The sequence below is a fragment of the Lepisosteus platostomus genome, chromosome 26 (genome assembly GCF_059453375.1).
Source record: "Lepisosteus platostomus isolate fLepPlt1 chromosome 26, fLepPlt1.hap1, whole genome shotgun sequence".
Taxonomy (NCBI): domain Eukaryota; kingdom Metazoa; phylum Chordata; class Actinopteri; order Semionotiformes; family Lepisosteidae; genus Lepisosteus; species Lepisosteus platostomus.
This window is the reverse complement of record NC_142636.1, coordinates 10,648,085-10,665,070: the sequence shown is the minus strand read 5'-3', so window position 1 is coordinate 10,665,070 and position 16,986 is coordinate 10,648,085. Positions and strand designations below refer to the sequence as shown.

Sequence of the window (16,986 nt, the reverse complement as noted above, 5' to 3'; positions counted from 1 at the left end):
CAGTGCTGTCAGTCAGACTCCCAGTGCACAGCAGTCTGATCCACTGCAGGTTGTACTACTGTTAAAAAGAACTGGAAATCCTTCACGCACTGGCCGGCGTGGGTGGTACAGGAGAACTCTTATTAGACCTGCCAGGACTGCAGTGTCCTGCACCAGCTGTCTAGCACTCTCACCCCTCTGCTCTGACCCCCTGACCTGAACTCTCTCCGGCGGGACACCTGCTGTCCACCACTCTCACCCCTCCGCTCTGACCCCCCCTGGCCTGAACTCTCTCTGGTGGGACACCTGCTGGCCCCCGACCTCAGCGCAGGTCAGGGGTGGCGTGCTGACGCGTGAGCTGTCGTCTGCGCAGGGTGAAAACAGCCCTGTGGAATCTTCCTGTAGGGCCTGGAGTCCAGCCTGGACAGCGTGTGGTCGTCCCGCTGGAGCCTCTGGACAGCTGCGTTTTCCAGGACTTACGGAGAACTGGGTGAACTGGGTGAACTGGTCCAGTGAAGTCGATAATGAGCTGTTTCTCGCCGGAAGAGCTCAGCTGGACCAGGACTGCTTCACGAACCCCTGTAGCGCTCATGTCTCCCCAACACGCCGGTAGTGTGTGCGTCTCTGTGTGTGAACACATCGGTGTGTGTGTGTGAGAGAGCACATCATTGTGTCTGTGCATATCTATGTGTGAGCACATCATTGTGTGTATCTGTGTGTGTGCGTGCCTGTTTGTGTGTGTGGTGCCCCTCAGAGTGTGTGTGTGCCTGTTTGTGTGGTGCCCCTCAGAGTGTCTGTGTGTGTGTGCCTGTTTGTGTGGTGCCCCTCAGAGTGTGTGTGTGTGCGCCTGTTTGTGTGGTGCCCCTCAGAGTGTGTGTGCCCATTAAGCTTTTCTTCTGTCTCCGACCCCGTCTCTCTGCCCGTGTCGGTCTGGCAGGGCAGTTAATCTGCGAGCAGCAGGCCGGGGAATGTGCTGAGCTGACAAGGTGCTCAGGGTCACTGGTGGAAGCCAGGAGCAGGTGCGCTCTGGGCCCTGAACATCAAGAGACTTCACACAGGCTCTCACAGGAGGAGGGGGCCAGCGGGACACCTGGGCGAGAGAGGGAGGGAGTGAGGGGGCGAGTGGGCGAGAGGGCGACAGGCGGGTGGAGGGCAGCTCTCTCCTGGGGGGGCCGGGGTAGAGGGGGGGGTTAACGACCCTGTTGCGAGTGCACAGCTGCTCGCTGGCTCTCAGGAAGTCGGGATATTTTGCAGGAAGTTGACAAACAGAAGCAGGAGAGCACGGAAGAGCCTGTTTTTGTTTTGCTTTTTCGGGGGGAGAGAAGGTTCCCAGAGCCCCTCTGCAGCTCCAGGGGTGCTGGGGGTGGTGTTGGGGTGACCGGCCAGCCGGCAGACAGGGCAGAAGGGTGTGTCCAGCAGAAGTATACAAGAGCGTTGTGCCCAGTGTACATTGTGCTCAGTGTGTGTTGTGCTTAATGTGTGTGTTCTGCCCAGTGTATATTGTGCTCAGTGTGTGCTGTGTTAGTGCTTAGTGTATATCGTACTTAGTGTGTGTTGTGCCTAATGTGTCAGAGGGTCAGGGCTATTTCAGATTTTGTGTGATTGTTGTGCCCAGTGTATATTGTGCTCACGGTGTGTTGTTCCCAGTGCGTGCTGTGTTCAGTGTGTGTTTAGTGTGTCAGTGGGGCAGGGCTGTCTCAGACTCAGAGTGTGTGTTGTCTCCAGTGTGTGTTGTGTTCAGTGTGTGTGTTCAGGGTGTCAGACTCAGTGTGTCAGTCTGTGTGTGTTCAGCATGTCAGAGGGGCATGGCTGTCTTGGACTGTGTGTGTGTGTGTGTGTGTGTGTGTGTGTTCAGCATGTCAGAGGGGCAGGGCTGTCTCAGACTGAGTGTGTGTGTTGTGCCCAGTGTGTCAGAAAGCTGTCTCAGGGACAGGGACACAGTGCAGGAAACAGAGGTATCCTGTTTGGACTCACAGTCCTATTGTTCCTCTGATTAAACAGAGTTGGGGGGTGACGGGGGGAGTGGGAGTAGGTGACAGAGGGGGGCCTAAAGAGACTTAGGAATTGTGGGGGGGCAGAGGAAGTGAGGAAAATGGGCAACATAGAGGCACGATGGAGAGCCTGTCATTGTGGAAAGTGTTTCAGTGTTGGTGTCTCGTGGGTCAGACTGGCAGAGAGAGAGAAGGCCTGGGTGGTAGACTGGTACTCACAACGGTACCCACTGCACTTCCTGCACTCTGACACGCCCCCTATACAGACATGCCCAGGCTTTCTGTGGAAAAACACGCCTCTCCCTGAGAACAGTGGATCTGTGTCATCAGGTCCTGGTTAGTGAGATCTGGGTAAAAGCACAGTACAGTGCACTAAAGCCCAGTGAGATCAGGGTAAAAGCACAGTACAGTGCACTAAAGCCCAGTGAGATCAGGGTAAAAGCACAGTACAGTGCACTAAAGCCCAGTGAGATCAAGGTAAAAGCACAGTACAGTGCAGTCAAGCCCATTGAGATCTGGGTAAAAGCACAGTACAGTGTGGTGAAGCCCAGTGAGATCAGGGTAAGAGCACAGTACAGTACAGTAAAGCCAAGTGAGATCAGGGTAAAAGCACGGTACAGTGCAGTAGAGCCTAGTGAGATCCAGGTAAAAGCACAGTACAGCCCAGTGAGATCAGGATAAAAGCACAGTATAGTGCAGTAAAGCCCAGTGAGATCAGGATAAAAGCACAGTACAGCGCAGTGAGATCAGGGTAGAAGTGTAGTAAAGTGCAGCACAGTCCTCATCAGTATTATGTGAAAACTTTCCCTGGCGCAGCACAGGGCCCATGGTGACTGTGGGAAAGATACAAACAAGTCTGCACAGACATCACATCTCCTTTTGTTCAGAGCAGCAAGAGGCCGTGCGTCTGCGTGTTTCCTGATAAACACCGGCTTCCCCTCCTGTCTGGGGACGGCACTGCTACTGAGACACAAACACAGAGACTGTTAGTCTGCAGGGGCACAGATCCACACCGTCACTCCCCACATGCCAGTCTGTATATCTACCTGTATTCCTCTCTGTCTCACACTATATCTGTCCGAGTATTGTTTTGCCTATCACCTTTTAAAATCATCCCAAAACACAGAAAGCACCACACTCCACACACCTCCAGATGGCCCTGCTCAGTGATCGATCACTTAAAAAAACAAAAGGCCTGGCTGGCACACTGCAGACTGGCACTCACAGTACCAGCAGAAGTGCTTTGTCAGATTGTAATGCTATCTGGCGGAGGCAGGGTATGCGTCTCGGAACATACAAAAAAAAATACAAGTCCCATCAACTGTCGCGCACTGATGACGTATGATCCGGCGCTGAGTATTAAACTGGTGAGTTGTCGCTGGCGAGGTAGGCGTAAACAGCGTTACTGCTTATATTAAAATTAATATAATAGGTAATATTATACGTTTATTTTTCGAACTGTGGCAATTGTCCGTGAGTAACTACACAGTATGTATTCGGTTTGCTGTGCTTAACAGTACGTGTGTTGTGAAATCTTCAAAGCCATTAAAACGACGTCTTCATTCAATAATACCTACCGGTACTCTTAAAAGTATATCTCAGATTTGTCTTTGACTTCGTAACCCCCCAGTATCCGTTAGTTTATAAGTGTTTATCACGGCTGTTTTTCTTTTTGCTGGGCTTAAAATGAATTTTGATATTCATTAAAGTAGAAGTAACGTGACGTACAACAGTCCAGTTACAGACTGGACGAAATAAAACGAAATTAGAGGCTGGGGTACTTTAATAATTATCATCATCATCATCCCCCAGGTTTCGTTTTCCTGCTTGGTGAGACTCACCTCCAGTATCCCACATTCCAACATGACCAAGCTCGCCGAGTGGCTCTTCGGTATCTCTGTGGTCGGGGCCCTGTGGGGGGTAGTGACCTTTGACCTGCTGGGCCTGAGGCTGCCGGCAGCCTGGCAGGAGGTGGCCTGGCCGATGCCCGTTTACCTGCTGGTGGCGTTCGGCTGCTACTCGCTGGCCACCGTCGGTTACCGAGTCGCCACTTTCAATGACTGCAAGGAGGCTGCCCGGGAGCTGCAGGAGCAGATCCAGGAGGCCAGGGTGGACCTTCAGAGGAAGGGACTGAGGTTCTGAGCCGGAAACACGGGCCGTGCTCTGGATTGCTATTTCGGCTCCAAGCACTGGAGCCGGAGGACCACTGGACTGACGGTGTCCTTGTTCGAATCCTGAACCTGCTGCGGGATCTGTACCCTACAGACTTACTGCTGTTTGTTTTGTCATCTGCTCACTCTCACCCCCACCCGCCTCTTGGCTCTCTCATCTATCCTCTTCCCCCAGCCTCTGTAGTGTGCCTCCTATCCTTGACTCCTCTTTCTCTCACCTGCTCTAACTCCTCTCTTACCTCTCCCACCTCCCTCTCTCCTCTTCTCTCCCACTCCTCTTTCTCTATACTCCTTTCTCCTCCCCTTCACTCCTGTCCTTCTTCTCCTCCTTTCTCTTGTCCTTTTCCTCCTCTTCCTCTCCTTCACTTCTCTTTCTGTTCTCCTCTCTTTCACTACTGTCCCTTCCCTGCTCCTCTCCTGTCCTCCTCCTCCTCTTGCTCTGTTTCCTCTCCTTCACTCCTGTCCCCCCGTGCGAGGAGAGAGAACGGAGCTGGGTGCTGCTCTGTTGACACTGGGAAGCAGGGGGTCGGGGCTGTGTCTCCTGTCAGTCCTGAGCCTCTGGTGGTGCACTGGACAGCGCCACAGTGCAGGTGACTGCAATAAAGCCCATTCTCCTCCTCCCTGTGCGTCTCCCAGTGCATTTCAGAGAGAGTGGGGACTGAACGCCCAGTGCTGTGTCGGGGGGGGGTGTTTGTGGGGGTGTCAGAGAAAGGGGATCACTGTGTCGGGGGGGGGCTTGTTTTTGGGGGGTGTCAGAGAAAGCGATCACTGTCTTGCAGAGCAGATGGATGAGATGGGACAGAGCAACAGATTGAGAGAGAGAGGAGAGCGACAGACACAGTTTGACACACAGTCTCTGGGAACAGAAGGCGCTTTATGGAGCTCCTAGTTGTGCAGCATCTTCTGAGAGAGCTGTTTGTTGCTCCCTGTGTTTCTCTTCTCCCCGAGTCCGGGCACTGGGTTGTGGATTATGCGTTTATATCCCAGTTCAGCGATCGCATGCGAGATGCCGCACTCACTCCGCCCACACGTGAAGCTCTCATCGAGCAGGACACAGTCCCCTCTGCTGTGGGGGGTCACTCTCACAACATTCCCTCCCTCTCTCCCACCACACCCCCCAGATAATCACTCTCACATTCCTGCAGCTATCATAATTCTGACCAAGTCGCCAGGTACAAATTTCAAACACAAAACATTCAAAGGCAGCTGTGATGTAGGGTGCCGATCAAGGGGCTCAAACAGCAACATTAACTATTGTGGTGAGATCACTGGTCCAGCCTGGTCCAGGTCACACTGTAACCCTACTGTCCAGTCTGGGTCACACTGTAACCCTACAGTCCAGAGATCACTGATCCAGTCTGGTCCAGGTCACACTTTAACCCTACAGTCCAGAGATCGGCGGTCCAATCTGGGCTGGGTCACACTGTAACCCTACAGTCCAGAGATCACTGATCCAGTCTGGTCCAGGTCACACTTTAACCCTACAGTCCAGAGATCGGTGGTCCAATCTGGGCTGGGTCACACTGTAACCGTACAGTCCAGAGATCACTGGTCCAGTCTGGGTCACACTGTAACCCTACAGTCCAGAGATCACTGGTTCAGTCTGGGCTGGGTCATACTGTACCCCTACAGTCTGGAGATTGCTGGTCCAGTCTGTCCTGGGTCAGACTGTAACCCTACAGTCCAGAGATCACTGGTCCAGTCTGGGTCACACTGTAACCCTACAGTCCAGAGATCGGTGGTCCAATCTGGGCTGGGTCACACTGTAACCCTACAGTCCAGTCTGGGTCACACTGTAACCCTACAGTCCAGAGATCACTGGTTCAGTCTGGGCTGGGTCATACTGTACCCCTACAGTCTGGAGATTGCTGGTCCAGTCTGTCCTGGGTCAAACTGTAACCCTGCAGTCTGGAGATTGCTGGTCCAGTCTGTCCTGGGTCAGACTGTAACCCTGCAGTCTGGAGATTGCTGGTCCAGTCTGTCCTGGGTCAGACTGTAACCCTACAGTCCAGAGATCACTGGTCCAGTCTGGGTCACACTGTAACCCTACAGTCCAGAGATCACTGGTCCAGTCTAGATAGTGGTCTAGGGGTTTCATGTTTACAGTTGCTGTTTTCTGTGATAAAGCATTGCCAGGGATCAGAATGCCTTTATCAAGTATCTTCACACCTGGCATCCAGGGCACAGTGAGGATGAAAACAGGTTTTTCCACAGTAACATCCCAGACTGTAAAATGGTTTATGGCCAGAAAAGAAATTTAATAACCAGTTTCTCAAAGGCTGAAAAGGATTTACTAGTCTAAAAAGTTGATACATATCAAATGAATGAAAACCCCCAAACCTGAGCCCTGTTGTTTTCAGTATAAAAATATATTTAAAAATTTAATCTGTTTAGAATAATGAATCTTTGGAACACACAGACAGATGGTGGGTTAAAAACACGTTTTTAAAAACATGCCAGACGGCTTGCAGGCACAAGAGCAGCAGACTGGAAGTCCCCAGGCAGACAGTAAAAAAATATTTGCATTTTTCTGATACAGAAGGGTGTGTGTCAGAGAGTGTATCCCCTTATCTCCACTCCTGACACTTCAAAAATTAGTTTTGCAAACTACATGACAACCTATGTTTTTAAACGTGGTCTGAGGAGAGGAGGAAAAACCAGCACCTCCCTGTGTCTGTCCAGGGCTCCTGCAGCGTGTGTGTGTGCTGTCAGTGAGAGCTGCACCAGTCCTCCCTCTGCTGTGGGGCTGCAGTGTGGAAGAGGAGTTCCTGTCCTGACAGTGCAGGTGTCAGAGGAGGAGAACAGCGCCCCCGGTGTCTGTCCAGGACTCCTGCAGCGTGTGTGTGCTGTCAGTGAGAGCTGCACCAGTCCTCCCTCTGGTGCCTCAGCTCTGCTGTGGGGCTGCAGTGTGAAAGAGGAGTTGTTATCCTGACAGTGTGGGTGTCAGAGGAGGAGAACAGCGCCCCCTGTGTCTGTCCAGGGCTCCTGCAGTCTGTGTGTGTGCTGTCAGTGAGAGTTGTCAGTCCTCAGCTCTGCTGTGGGGCTGCAGTGTGGAAGAGGAGTTGCTGTCCTGACAGTGTGGGTGTCAGAGGAGGAGAACAGCGCCCCCTGTGTCTGTCCAGGGCTCCTGCAGTCTGTGTGTGTGCTGTCAGTGAGAGTTGTCAGTCCTCAGCTCTGCTGTGGGGCTGCAGTGTGGAAGAGGAGTTGTTGTCCTGACAGTGTGGGTGTCAGAGGAGGAGAACAGCGCCCCCTGTGTCTGTCCAGGGCTCCTGCAGTCTGTGTGTGTGCTGTCAGTGAGAGCTGCGCCAGTCCTCAGCTCTGCTGTGGGGCGGCAGTGTGGAAGAGGAGTTGTTGTCCTGACAGTGCAGGTGTCAGAGGAGGAGAACAGCGCCCCCTGTGTCTGTGTGTGCAGTCAGTGAGAGCTGCACCAGTCCTCCCTCTGGTGCCTCAGCTCTGCTGTGGGGCTGTAGTGTGGATCAGGAGGAGAACAGCGCCCCCTCTGTCTGTGTGTGCTGTCAGTGAGAGCCGTGCCAGTCCTCCCTCTGGTGGGCCGAGTGTGTTCCCGATCAGTCATGCAATCTCTTTGGTAGCTTTCTGGGCTTTCTCATTCCCAACACCTTGTCGCCACGGCAATCAGCTCGGCAGTTCCAGCGGGTCAGCCCGTGTCCATGGTGACAGTGTCATGATGAGGCTGGGCCCCGCCCCCTCAGATCTGCAGCAGCCTATAGGACGGCTCCTCCTGGGGCATGGGGAACCTCCAGAACAGCCAGAAGCGCACCAGGCTGGTGATGATGCCAGGCGTGTTGGGCACCTGGCAGGGCAGAGACAAGGGAACAATATTACGGGAGCTCTTCTAGATTCCAAGTGCTGATGCAACGTCATTCCATACTGACTCCCTTTTCACCCTCCCAGTGCTCCTTTCTCCCCTCCCTGTCCTCCTACTTCTCCTCTCTCTCCTCCTCCCTGTCCACCTCTTTCTTCTCTCTGTCTCCTCTTCCTCCTCTCTCTCTCTCTCTCTCTCTCCTCTCCTCTGTCTCCTCTCACCATGATGTAGAGGTCCTGGAGCTGCAGGCCATACAGGGTCCAGGAGGTGGACGTAAGGAAGGTGGCCACCGTCAGAGGGAAGGACAGACACCGGACAGAGCCACTGCGGACAATGTTGACCTGATGAGAGAAGGGGTGGGGGAGAGTTGCCAGAATCACAACAATTCCCAGTCATACTGGGAGGGAACTCAATAGAGCTGCAGCCCAGTGTGTGATCTCCTGACCCAGCCTCAGGAACAGACAGTGAGCCTGTCTCTCAATAATAATAATACAGTGTGTGATCTCCTGTCACAGCCTGAGGAACAGACAGTGAGCCTGTCTCTCAATAATAATAATACAGTGTGTGATCTCCTGTCCCAGCCTGAGGAACAGACAGTGAGCCTGTCTCTCAATAATAATAATCCAGTGTGTGATCTCCTGTCCCAGCCTGAGGAATAGACAGTGAGCCTGTCTCTCAATAATAATAATAATACAGTGTGTGATCTCCTGTCCCAGCCTGAGGAACAGACAGTGAGCCTGTCTCTCAATAATAATAATACAGTGTGTGATCTCCTGTCCCAGCCTGAGGAACAGACAGTGAGCCTGTCTCTCAATAATAATAATAATACAGTGTGTGATCTCCTGTCCCAGCCTGAGGAACAGACAGTGAGCCTGTCTCTCAATAATAATAATACAGTGTGTGATCTCCTGTCACAGCCTGAGGAACAGACAGTGAGCCTGTCTCTCAATAATAATAATACAGTGTGTGATCTCCTGTCCCAGCCTGAGGAACAGACAGTGAGCCTGTCTCTCAATAATAATAATCCAGTGTGTGATCTCCTGTCCCAGCCTGAGGAATAGACAGTGAGCCTGTCTCTCAATAATAATAATAATACAGTGTGTGATCTCCTGTCCCAGCCTGAGGAACAGACAGTGAGCCTGTCTCTCAATAATAATAATACAGTGTGTGATCTCCTGTCCCAGCCTGAGGAACAGACAGTGAGCCTGATTCTCAATAATAATAATACAGTGTGTGATCTCCTGTCCCAGCCTGAGGAACAGACAGTGAGCCTGTCTCTCAATAATAATAATACAGTGTGTGATCTCCTGTCCCAGCCCGAGGAACAGACAGTGAGCCTGTCTCTCAATAATGCTCCATATGTTTATATGTAAATATCCTATGATGTGTCTGTATTGTAAATGTCTGTAGATTTTTGTTTTATGTTAATCATATTTCTTTTTCTTTGGTAACACTGATTTTACTCATTGGCCATGCCAATAAAGCACCTTGAGTTGAACTGAATTGATAAACAGGAAGAGAGGGGTTATTACCAGGTCCGTCAGGGGGGACAAGTACATGCTGACAGTGACCGTGCTGCAGATCAGTCCCAGCTGGTTCAGTCTGCTGTGCTCATCCCCGACCAGCACAGAGAAGTACAGATACCCACCACACAGCACCCCGCCAGCGGACAGTGTGAGCATCAGTACCTTCCTCTGAAACACAGTCAACAGACAGCTTCAGCACCTTCCTCTGATACACAGCAGCACGCTGACACACACAGAGACGCAGTGACACTACAGCAGCAAGGGTGCCCTGCTCACCCTGTGGGTGGTGTAGTAGTAGTAGGACAGGATGTAGAGGGTCTGCAGCACAGCCCCAATGGCGTTCACAACTATCAGCGTCCCATCCTTCTTCAGAGTCCCGTAGTACAGCCACCCCAGGTTACTACACAAAGAGAGAGACTCCGCTGGTCAGACTGCACACACAGAGAGAGAGAGACTCCGCTGGTCAGACTGCGCACACAGAGAGAGAGAGAGAGAGAGAGAGAGAGAGAGAGAGAGAGAGACTCCGCTGGTCAGACTGCACACACAGAGAGAGAGAGACTCCACTGGTCAGACTGCACACACACAGAGAGAGAGAGAGACTCCAATGGTCAGACTGCACACAGAGAGAGAGAGACTCTGCTGGTCAGACTGCAGACACAGAGAGAGAGAGAGACTCCGCTGGTCAGACTGCACACACAGAGAGAGAGAGAGACTCCGCTGGTCAGACTGCAGACACAGAGAGAGAGAGAGAGAGAGAGACTCCAATGGTCAGACTGCACACAGAGAGAGAGAGAGACTCTGCTGGTCAGACTGCAGACACAGAGAGAGAGAGAGACTCCGCTGGTCAGACTGCAGACACAGAGAGAGAGACTCCGCTGGTCAGACTGCACAGAGACTCTCTCTTCTGTTCACAATGCATTCAACATTCCACCGATCCCACAGGAGACTACTAACTGATCAGCATGGCCTTCAGCTGATGACGTCACTCAGGCCAGGGCAAACACCAGCAGGGCAGAGCTGTGGGGTGAACGCAATACAATCGCTCCTAGGAAACCAAAGCAGCACATGTGGGAAAAACCTCAACTGTTCCCGGCTTCCTTGTGTCTCATCAGTCATTCCCGATCCCTGTTCCTGCATCTGCACAGCCCCACCCCACCCCACCCCCACCCTGTCAGAGCCGAGAAGAGCGCTCACTCCCTCTGCAGCTCTGAGCGTGCAGGCTGCCAGACTCTCCCAGATCGCCCTGCAGGCGGCACCGGCAGCAGCGCTTACTTGAGGCAGGTGGTGAGGAAGGGGAGGAACTGGACATTCTCCGCGCTCCGGGAGGACACCATCTTCCTCAGGTCTGTCCTGATGAAGGGAGAAAGGAGAGAGAGAAAGTTCTCTTTACAGCAGCAGTGTAGCTGCACAGGCAGACAGACAGAAGAAACGAAACACAGGGAACAAGAGTAGACACACACACTTACACAGAAGGTCAAGTGTTAAGTAAGGATATGGCAACAGGTCTGAATGAGAACTTGAATCTGTCGGTTTGGGCGTCGGGGAGTCAGTTTCTGCGTTCTGATGGGAGTAGCTAGACGTTCACGAGGAATGACCACACCCAAGATGAAAGAGTCATGGAGCGAAGTGGTGGCTCAGCCCGCCTGACTGAGGCCTGACCTCCCAGCCAGAGGACAAGGCGACCAGGACCCCCCTGCAGGCTGACCGAGGGGCAGCTGTAGAGGAAGAGGGATGCAAGAGAGAGAGATGGGGATCCCGTAGGTATTTATAGCGTGTGGGAGAGGACTGGATGTCAGGGGCGGTTGCTAATCACTGACAGCTGAGTCGGATTGAGCTTGGTTGTTGTCATCCCTCCCGAACTGTTGTTATAACCTCCATTTATTAAACAGGGGCGTGAAGGATCAGCGCAGATGGGTTTTGTTTTATACAGAACACGTGGGCGACAGATGGCGGAGAGGGCTGGGAGGTCAGCACCAGATTTACACAGGGCTGCCCGGTTCGCTCTTGCCTCTCCGATCCAGGCGGCCAAACCAGCAGATCAGGGTAAAAGGGAGAACGGATTCACGGATGGACCGGTAGAACGAAATCAACAATGAATCATCGACCTTAAAACGCTTCAGCTTCCTTACGAAAAAAAAGATGCTGTTGGCCTTCTCCGAGTGTCGGCTTCGAAGTTGAGCTTGGAGTCCAGGACAGTCCCCAAGGACTTGTACTGTTCTACCAGCTCCCCTGAACCTGCCCCGGTGTAGGTGAGGGTGGGAGTGTGGGGGGCTGTCCTGAAGTCAGTTATCAGGTCTTTGGTCTTGGACACAGAGAGAGAGAGGAGAGAGGGGAGATGAAAGGTGGAGAGAGAGGGAGACAGGAGGATAAGTGACAGAAATGGAGAGAGAGAGTGCATTGAGGTAAAGGAAAGAAGAGAGGGAGGAGGGAACTCAGTTGAACTGGCAGCCCAGTATGTGATCTCCTGTCACAGCCCGAGGAACAGTGAGCCTGTCTCCCAATAATGTTCCATATGTTTACAGTATATGAAAATATTTTACGATATGTCTTTGTTGTAAATGTCTGTAGATTTTTGTTTTGTTTCATGTTAATTTCATTTGCGTTGGCAACACCGATTGTACTCATCGGTCACGCCAATAAAGCCCCCTGAGGTGCACCGAAACCCGGGCGCTCGCCTGCAGTCGGGTGCTGTTCGCCCCGCGGGACGGGAGCCGGGGGACGGTTTCTAGGCGGCGTCAGCACTCCGACCGCCGCAGTTTCCCCGCACCTGTCCGACAGGAATCGACAGCGAACATCCGCCCCCGGGTTCCCAACCGCTCCCACTCACTACACTACCGTGTCGTTCTCGATATTCGCGCACACGACTCGCACAGCTGCCCTGCTGCGGCTATTGCAACGGGCACAACAATGAAGAAGCGCGCTCGGAGCGTCTGGACTCCGCATAACACGGGCAGAGAGTTGTTACACAGGCGAGGCGAAGCTGGATGCTTGTTGCGAATCGACTTTATAGGCTCTATATAGTGTATTGTAATATACTCACACTCCGGTCGAAAACATGCATATTGTAAACACGATGCAAGCCCATGACAGCAGCTGAAGAAAATCCATAGAACGCAACAAATGGATCTATATATATATATAAAATAAATAGCGAAATGACCACAATACAGGAAGAACGATAATATTTTTCACCGAGCCCAAAAGTACAAGCTGCGTGTCTCAGTAAACAAGACCTCAGCTACCATTTCCGTGTTTGTAATCAGTCGGCCCAACGCGGAGAGCCCATTGGTCAGACCCGGTGGGCGTGATCCCCAACTTTGATCCAATCGAACACAAGGAGTGGTGACGTAGCGCGTTTGTAGTCCGGAAATGCCCTTTGTTTTGTTTCTGTTAAAGCGACCGCACGCTCTAAATCAACTTACTTGTATAGGTTTTTAGGAAAACAAAATATACGGATGTCAATATGGGATATCGATTAAGGTCTTATGGATTCTCATCATGACTGACTGTGATGCACTCTAGTAACTGAGACTCCTGTTGGCGTAAGGGACATAGAGTGGGATCTCCAGATAACAACGTTTTGTAATGTCTGATCATGATGTTTATCTGTTGTAAATGTCTGGCTAGTTGGTATTGCTTTGGCATCTGTCACGTGTCTGTCTGTAAATGTTTAGCTAGTTGGTATTGCTTTGGCATCACTGTCAATTGTGGCTAATGATCTGTGCCTGTGGCTGGAAGGTTGCTGGTTCGACTCCTGCGGCCGACAGAGGAATCCTACTCCGTTGGGCCCCTGAGCAAGGCCCTTCACCCCAGCTGCTCCAGGGGCACCGTATAAAAAAGCCATAGCCAGCAGCCATATCACCCTGCAACTCACAACTGGCAGCCCCCTGAAGCCCAGCAGTGTGAGCCTGGCCAGTACCTGGAGGGGAGACTCCTGGGAAAGCTGAGGCTGCTGCTGGAAGAGGCGTTAGTGGGACCAATAAAATGATCTTATCTTATCTTAATTATCAATAAAGCTGTTTGACTTTAACCCTGGGCGACAAGGTGGCACAATGGTTAGTGCTGCTGCCTCATGGAGCTGGGGCCCCGGGGTGCTATATGTGTGAAGTTTGCATGTTCTCCCATGTTCACTTGGTTTTCCTCCTACAGTCCGAAGACAAACTGTGAGATTGACTGGCTTCTGTGACCCAGTACCGGATAAAGTGGTTAGAAAATTGATGGATGGATGTCTAATCATAATGTTTGTATATTGGAACTGTCTGCCAGTTCTTGGTCCTTTGACAACACTGTCACTCCCCAGTTACAATAATAAAGCTCGTTGACTTTGAGCCCGTGAGCTGAAAGTCAAGCCAGGTGAAAATCAGGAAAGAAAGACACGCAGAGGACCCACAATGCCCTGCTCATCAAGAGGACATTGCCAATATCTAGAGCGCAGAGCTCCTGAGGACGTGATCACAGCGCAGCGCTCCTGAGACCATGATCACAGTGCAGTGCTCCTGAGGACATGATTACAGCCCAAAGCTCCTGAGGACGTGATCACAGCTCAGCGCTCCTGAGACCATGATCACAACGCAGCGCTCCTGAGGACATGATCACAGTGCGGCACTCCTGAGGACATGATCACAGCACAGAGCTCCTGAGGACATGATCACAGTGCGGCACTCCTGAGGACATGATCACAGCACAGAGCTCCTGAGGACATGATCACAGCGCGGCGCTCCTGAGGACGTGATCACAGCACAGAGCTCCTGAGGACGTGATCACAGCGCGGCGCTCCTGAGGACGTGATCACAGCACAGAGCTCCTGAGGACGTGATCACAGCGTGGCGCTCCTGAGGACGTGATCACAGCACAGAGCTCCTGAGGACGTGATCACAGCACAGAGCTCCTGAGGACATGATCACAGCACAGAGCTTCTGAGGACATGATCACAGCACAGAGCTCCTGAGGACGTGATCACAGCGCAGCGCTCGTTAGCCAGGACACTAGCCCCAGTATCTGGCCAAGTGCAGTCCCACACACCCCAGACGCCCTCAATGGGATTGTTCGGTCCAGGTGGCCCGAGCGTGTGGACCGAGAAAGAGGAGGAGAAGGAGAAAGGGAGAGAGACAGAGAGAGGGGAGGAGAGAGATCTAAAAACACGCCACGTTAGCACCCGGGTGCAAAGAGGCTCTCTCCCATGCCCCTCCCCCACTTCTCCGCCTCCCCCCCCCCACTGAGAAAATCAAAGTCTTGGAGTCTCCCGCTGCCCCAGAGGAAACAACACTGGGACCAGCGCTCCCGCCCTGATCTGCTCCACGTCAGGCTCAGCAAACAGGAGGAAGCAGGCAGGGCAAATATTGACTCCTCTGCTCCCGAGGGAGAAACTTGGTGTTTTTAAGACACAGTGACTCCCCCTCAGCCAGCTGGGCCTGAAGTTCACTGCCCTGAGCCACACCGGCAGCAGCCAAAATCAGGACAGCCAAACTCCAACAGCACCAGACACACAACCCACAGCCAGCCTCAGGACAGCAGTACTACAACAGCACCAGACACACAACCTACAGCCAGCCTCGGGACAGCAGTGCTACAACAGCACCAGACACACAACCCACAGCCAGCCTCAGGACAGCAGTGCTACAACAGCACCAGACACACAACCCACAGCCAGCCTCAGGACAGCCGTGCTACAACAGCACCAGACACACAACCCACAGCCAGCCTCAGGACAGCAGTGCTACAACAGCACCAGACACACAACCCACAGCCAGGCTCAGGACACCAGTGGTACAACAGCACCAGACACACAACCCACAGCCAGCCTCAGGACAGCCGTGCTACAACAGCACCAGACACACAACACACAGCCAGCCTCAGGACAGCAGTGCTACAACAGCACCAGACACACAACCCACAGCCAGCCTCAGGACAGCAGTGCTACAACAGCACCAGACACACAACCCACAGCCAGGCTCAGGACACCAGTGCTACAACAGCACCAGACACACAACCCACAGCCAGCCTCAGGACAGCCGTGCTATAACAGCACCAGACACACAACCCACAGCCAGCCTCAGGACAGCAGTGCTACAACAGCACCAGACACACAACCCACAGCCAGCCTCAGGACAGCAGTGCTACAACAGCACCAGACACACAACCCACAGCCAGCCTCAGGACAGCAGTGCTACAACAGCACCAGACACACAACACACAGCCAGCCTCAGGACAGCAGTGCTACAACAGCACCAGACACACAACACACAGCCAGCCTCAGGACAGCCGTGCTACAACAGCACCAGACACACAACACACAGCCAGCCTCAGGACAGCTGTGCTACAACACCACCAGACACACAACACACAGCCAGCCTCAGGACAGCAGTGCTACAACAGCACCAGACACACAACCCACAGCCAGCCGTGCTACAACAGCACCAGACACACAACACACAGCCAGCCTCAGGACAGCAGTGCTACAACAGCACCAGACACACAACACACAGCCAGCCTCAGGACAGCAGTGCTACAACAGCACCAGACACACAACACACAGCCAGCCTCAGGACAGCTGTGCTACAACAGCACCAGACACACAACCCACAGCCAGCCTCAGGCCAGCAGTGCTACAACATCACATATCAGAGTGAGGCACAACACTACAGATCTGTATCTTCAGAAACTAGTTGTATCCAGTTTCTGTGGCCAGGCTGTGGTCACTGAGCCTGTCCTCCCTGGACAGCCAGGTCTGCCTGTGTCCAGTTTCTCTGTCCAGGCTGTGATCACTGAGCCTGTCCTCTCTAGACAGCCGGGTCTCCCTGTGTCCACTTTCTGTGTCCAGGCTGTGATCACTGAGCCTGTCCTCTCTGGACAGCCAGGCCTGCCTGTGTCCAGTTTCTGTGGCCAGGCTATGCTCACAGAGTCAAGTCTATCTGTACTGTGTCTATGGCCAGGTCTTCACAAAGACAAACACGTGTCTGTGTGTGTCCTAACAATGTGTGGAGTACAAACTGTGTCCCCAGACAGAGACAGGAATATGAATGTGTGAGTACAAACCCATCTTCCTCCCCATTTGTTTCCTGTGTACAGCAAAACAATAGGAGCCGCTGTACACAGGAAGAGAGAAGGAGACACCAGGAGAGGAGCACAGAAGTCAGAGAGGCAAACAGGAAGGAGAGACAGAGGCACGGAAAGAGCTGACCAGGCTGAGAGACGGGAGAGAGAAACTGACTCTGACCAAGTACAGGCTCACTGGACACAGAAACTGGACACAGGAAGGCCTGGCTGTCCAGAGAGGACAGGCTCAGTGATCACAGCCTGGACACAGAAACTGGACACAGGACAGGCTCAGTGACCAGCCTGGACAGAGAAACTGGACACAGGCAGACCTGGCTGTCCAGAGAGGACAGGGTCAGTGATCGCACCCTGGACAGAGAAACTGGACACAGGCAGACCTGGCTGTCCAGAGAGGACAGGCTCAGTGACCAGTCTGGCCACAGACACTGGACACAGACAGA

At 52.8% G+C, this 16,986-nt stretch overlaps 2 protein-coding genes across 4 annotated transcripts; one reads left to right on the top strand and one right to left on the bottom strand.

Annotated features, from left to right (window-relative positions):
• Positions 1-3,154: 3,154 nt before the first annotated feature.
• Positions 3,155-4,761, top strand: dpm3 (dolichyl-phosphate mannosyltransferase subunit 3, regulatory). Of its 3 annotated transcripts, none has more exons than XM_088620564.1 (2): positions 3,155-3,337; positions 3,783-4,761. In XM_088620564.1, exons 1-2 carry the CDS (start codon positions 3,227-3,229, stop codon positions 4,110-4,112), a joined length of 441 nt encoding a protein of 146 aa, XP_088476690.1. In that variant the 5' UTR covers positions 3,155-3,226; the 3' UTR covers positions 4,113-4,761. The 3 variants fall into 3 exon arrangements, with proteins under 3 accessions (XP_088476690.1, XP_088476691.1, XP_088476692.1); XM_088620565.1 differs by having other exon boundaries at positions 3,237-3,356; XM_088620566.1 differs by having other exon boundaries at positions 3,324-3,402.
• A 1,617-nt stretch (positions 4,762-6,378) lies between these two features.
• Positions 6,379-12,762, bottom strand: slc50a1 (solute carrier family 50 member 1). The gene is made up of 6 exons (XM_088620563.1): positions 12,531-12,762; positions 10,763-10,840; positions 9,767-9,890; positions 9,497-9,658; positions 8,186-8,305; positions 6,379-7,952 (listed from the first exon to the last, which is right to left on the bottom strand). Exons 1-6 carry the CDS (start codon positions 12,596-12,598, stop codon positions 7,848-7,850), a joined length of 657 nt encoding a protein of 218 aa, XP_088476689.1. The 5' UTR covers positions 12,599-12,762; the 3' UTR covers positions 6,379-7,847.
• Positions 12,763-16,986: the final 4,224 nt, after the last annotated feature.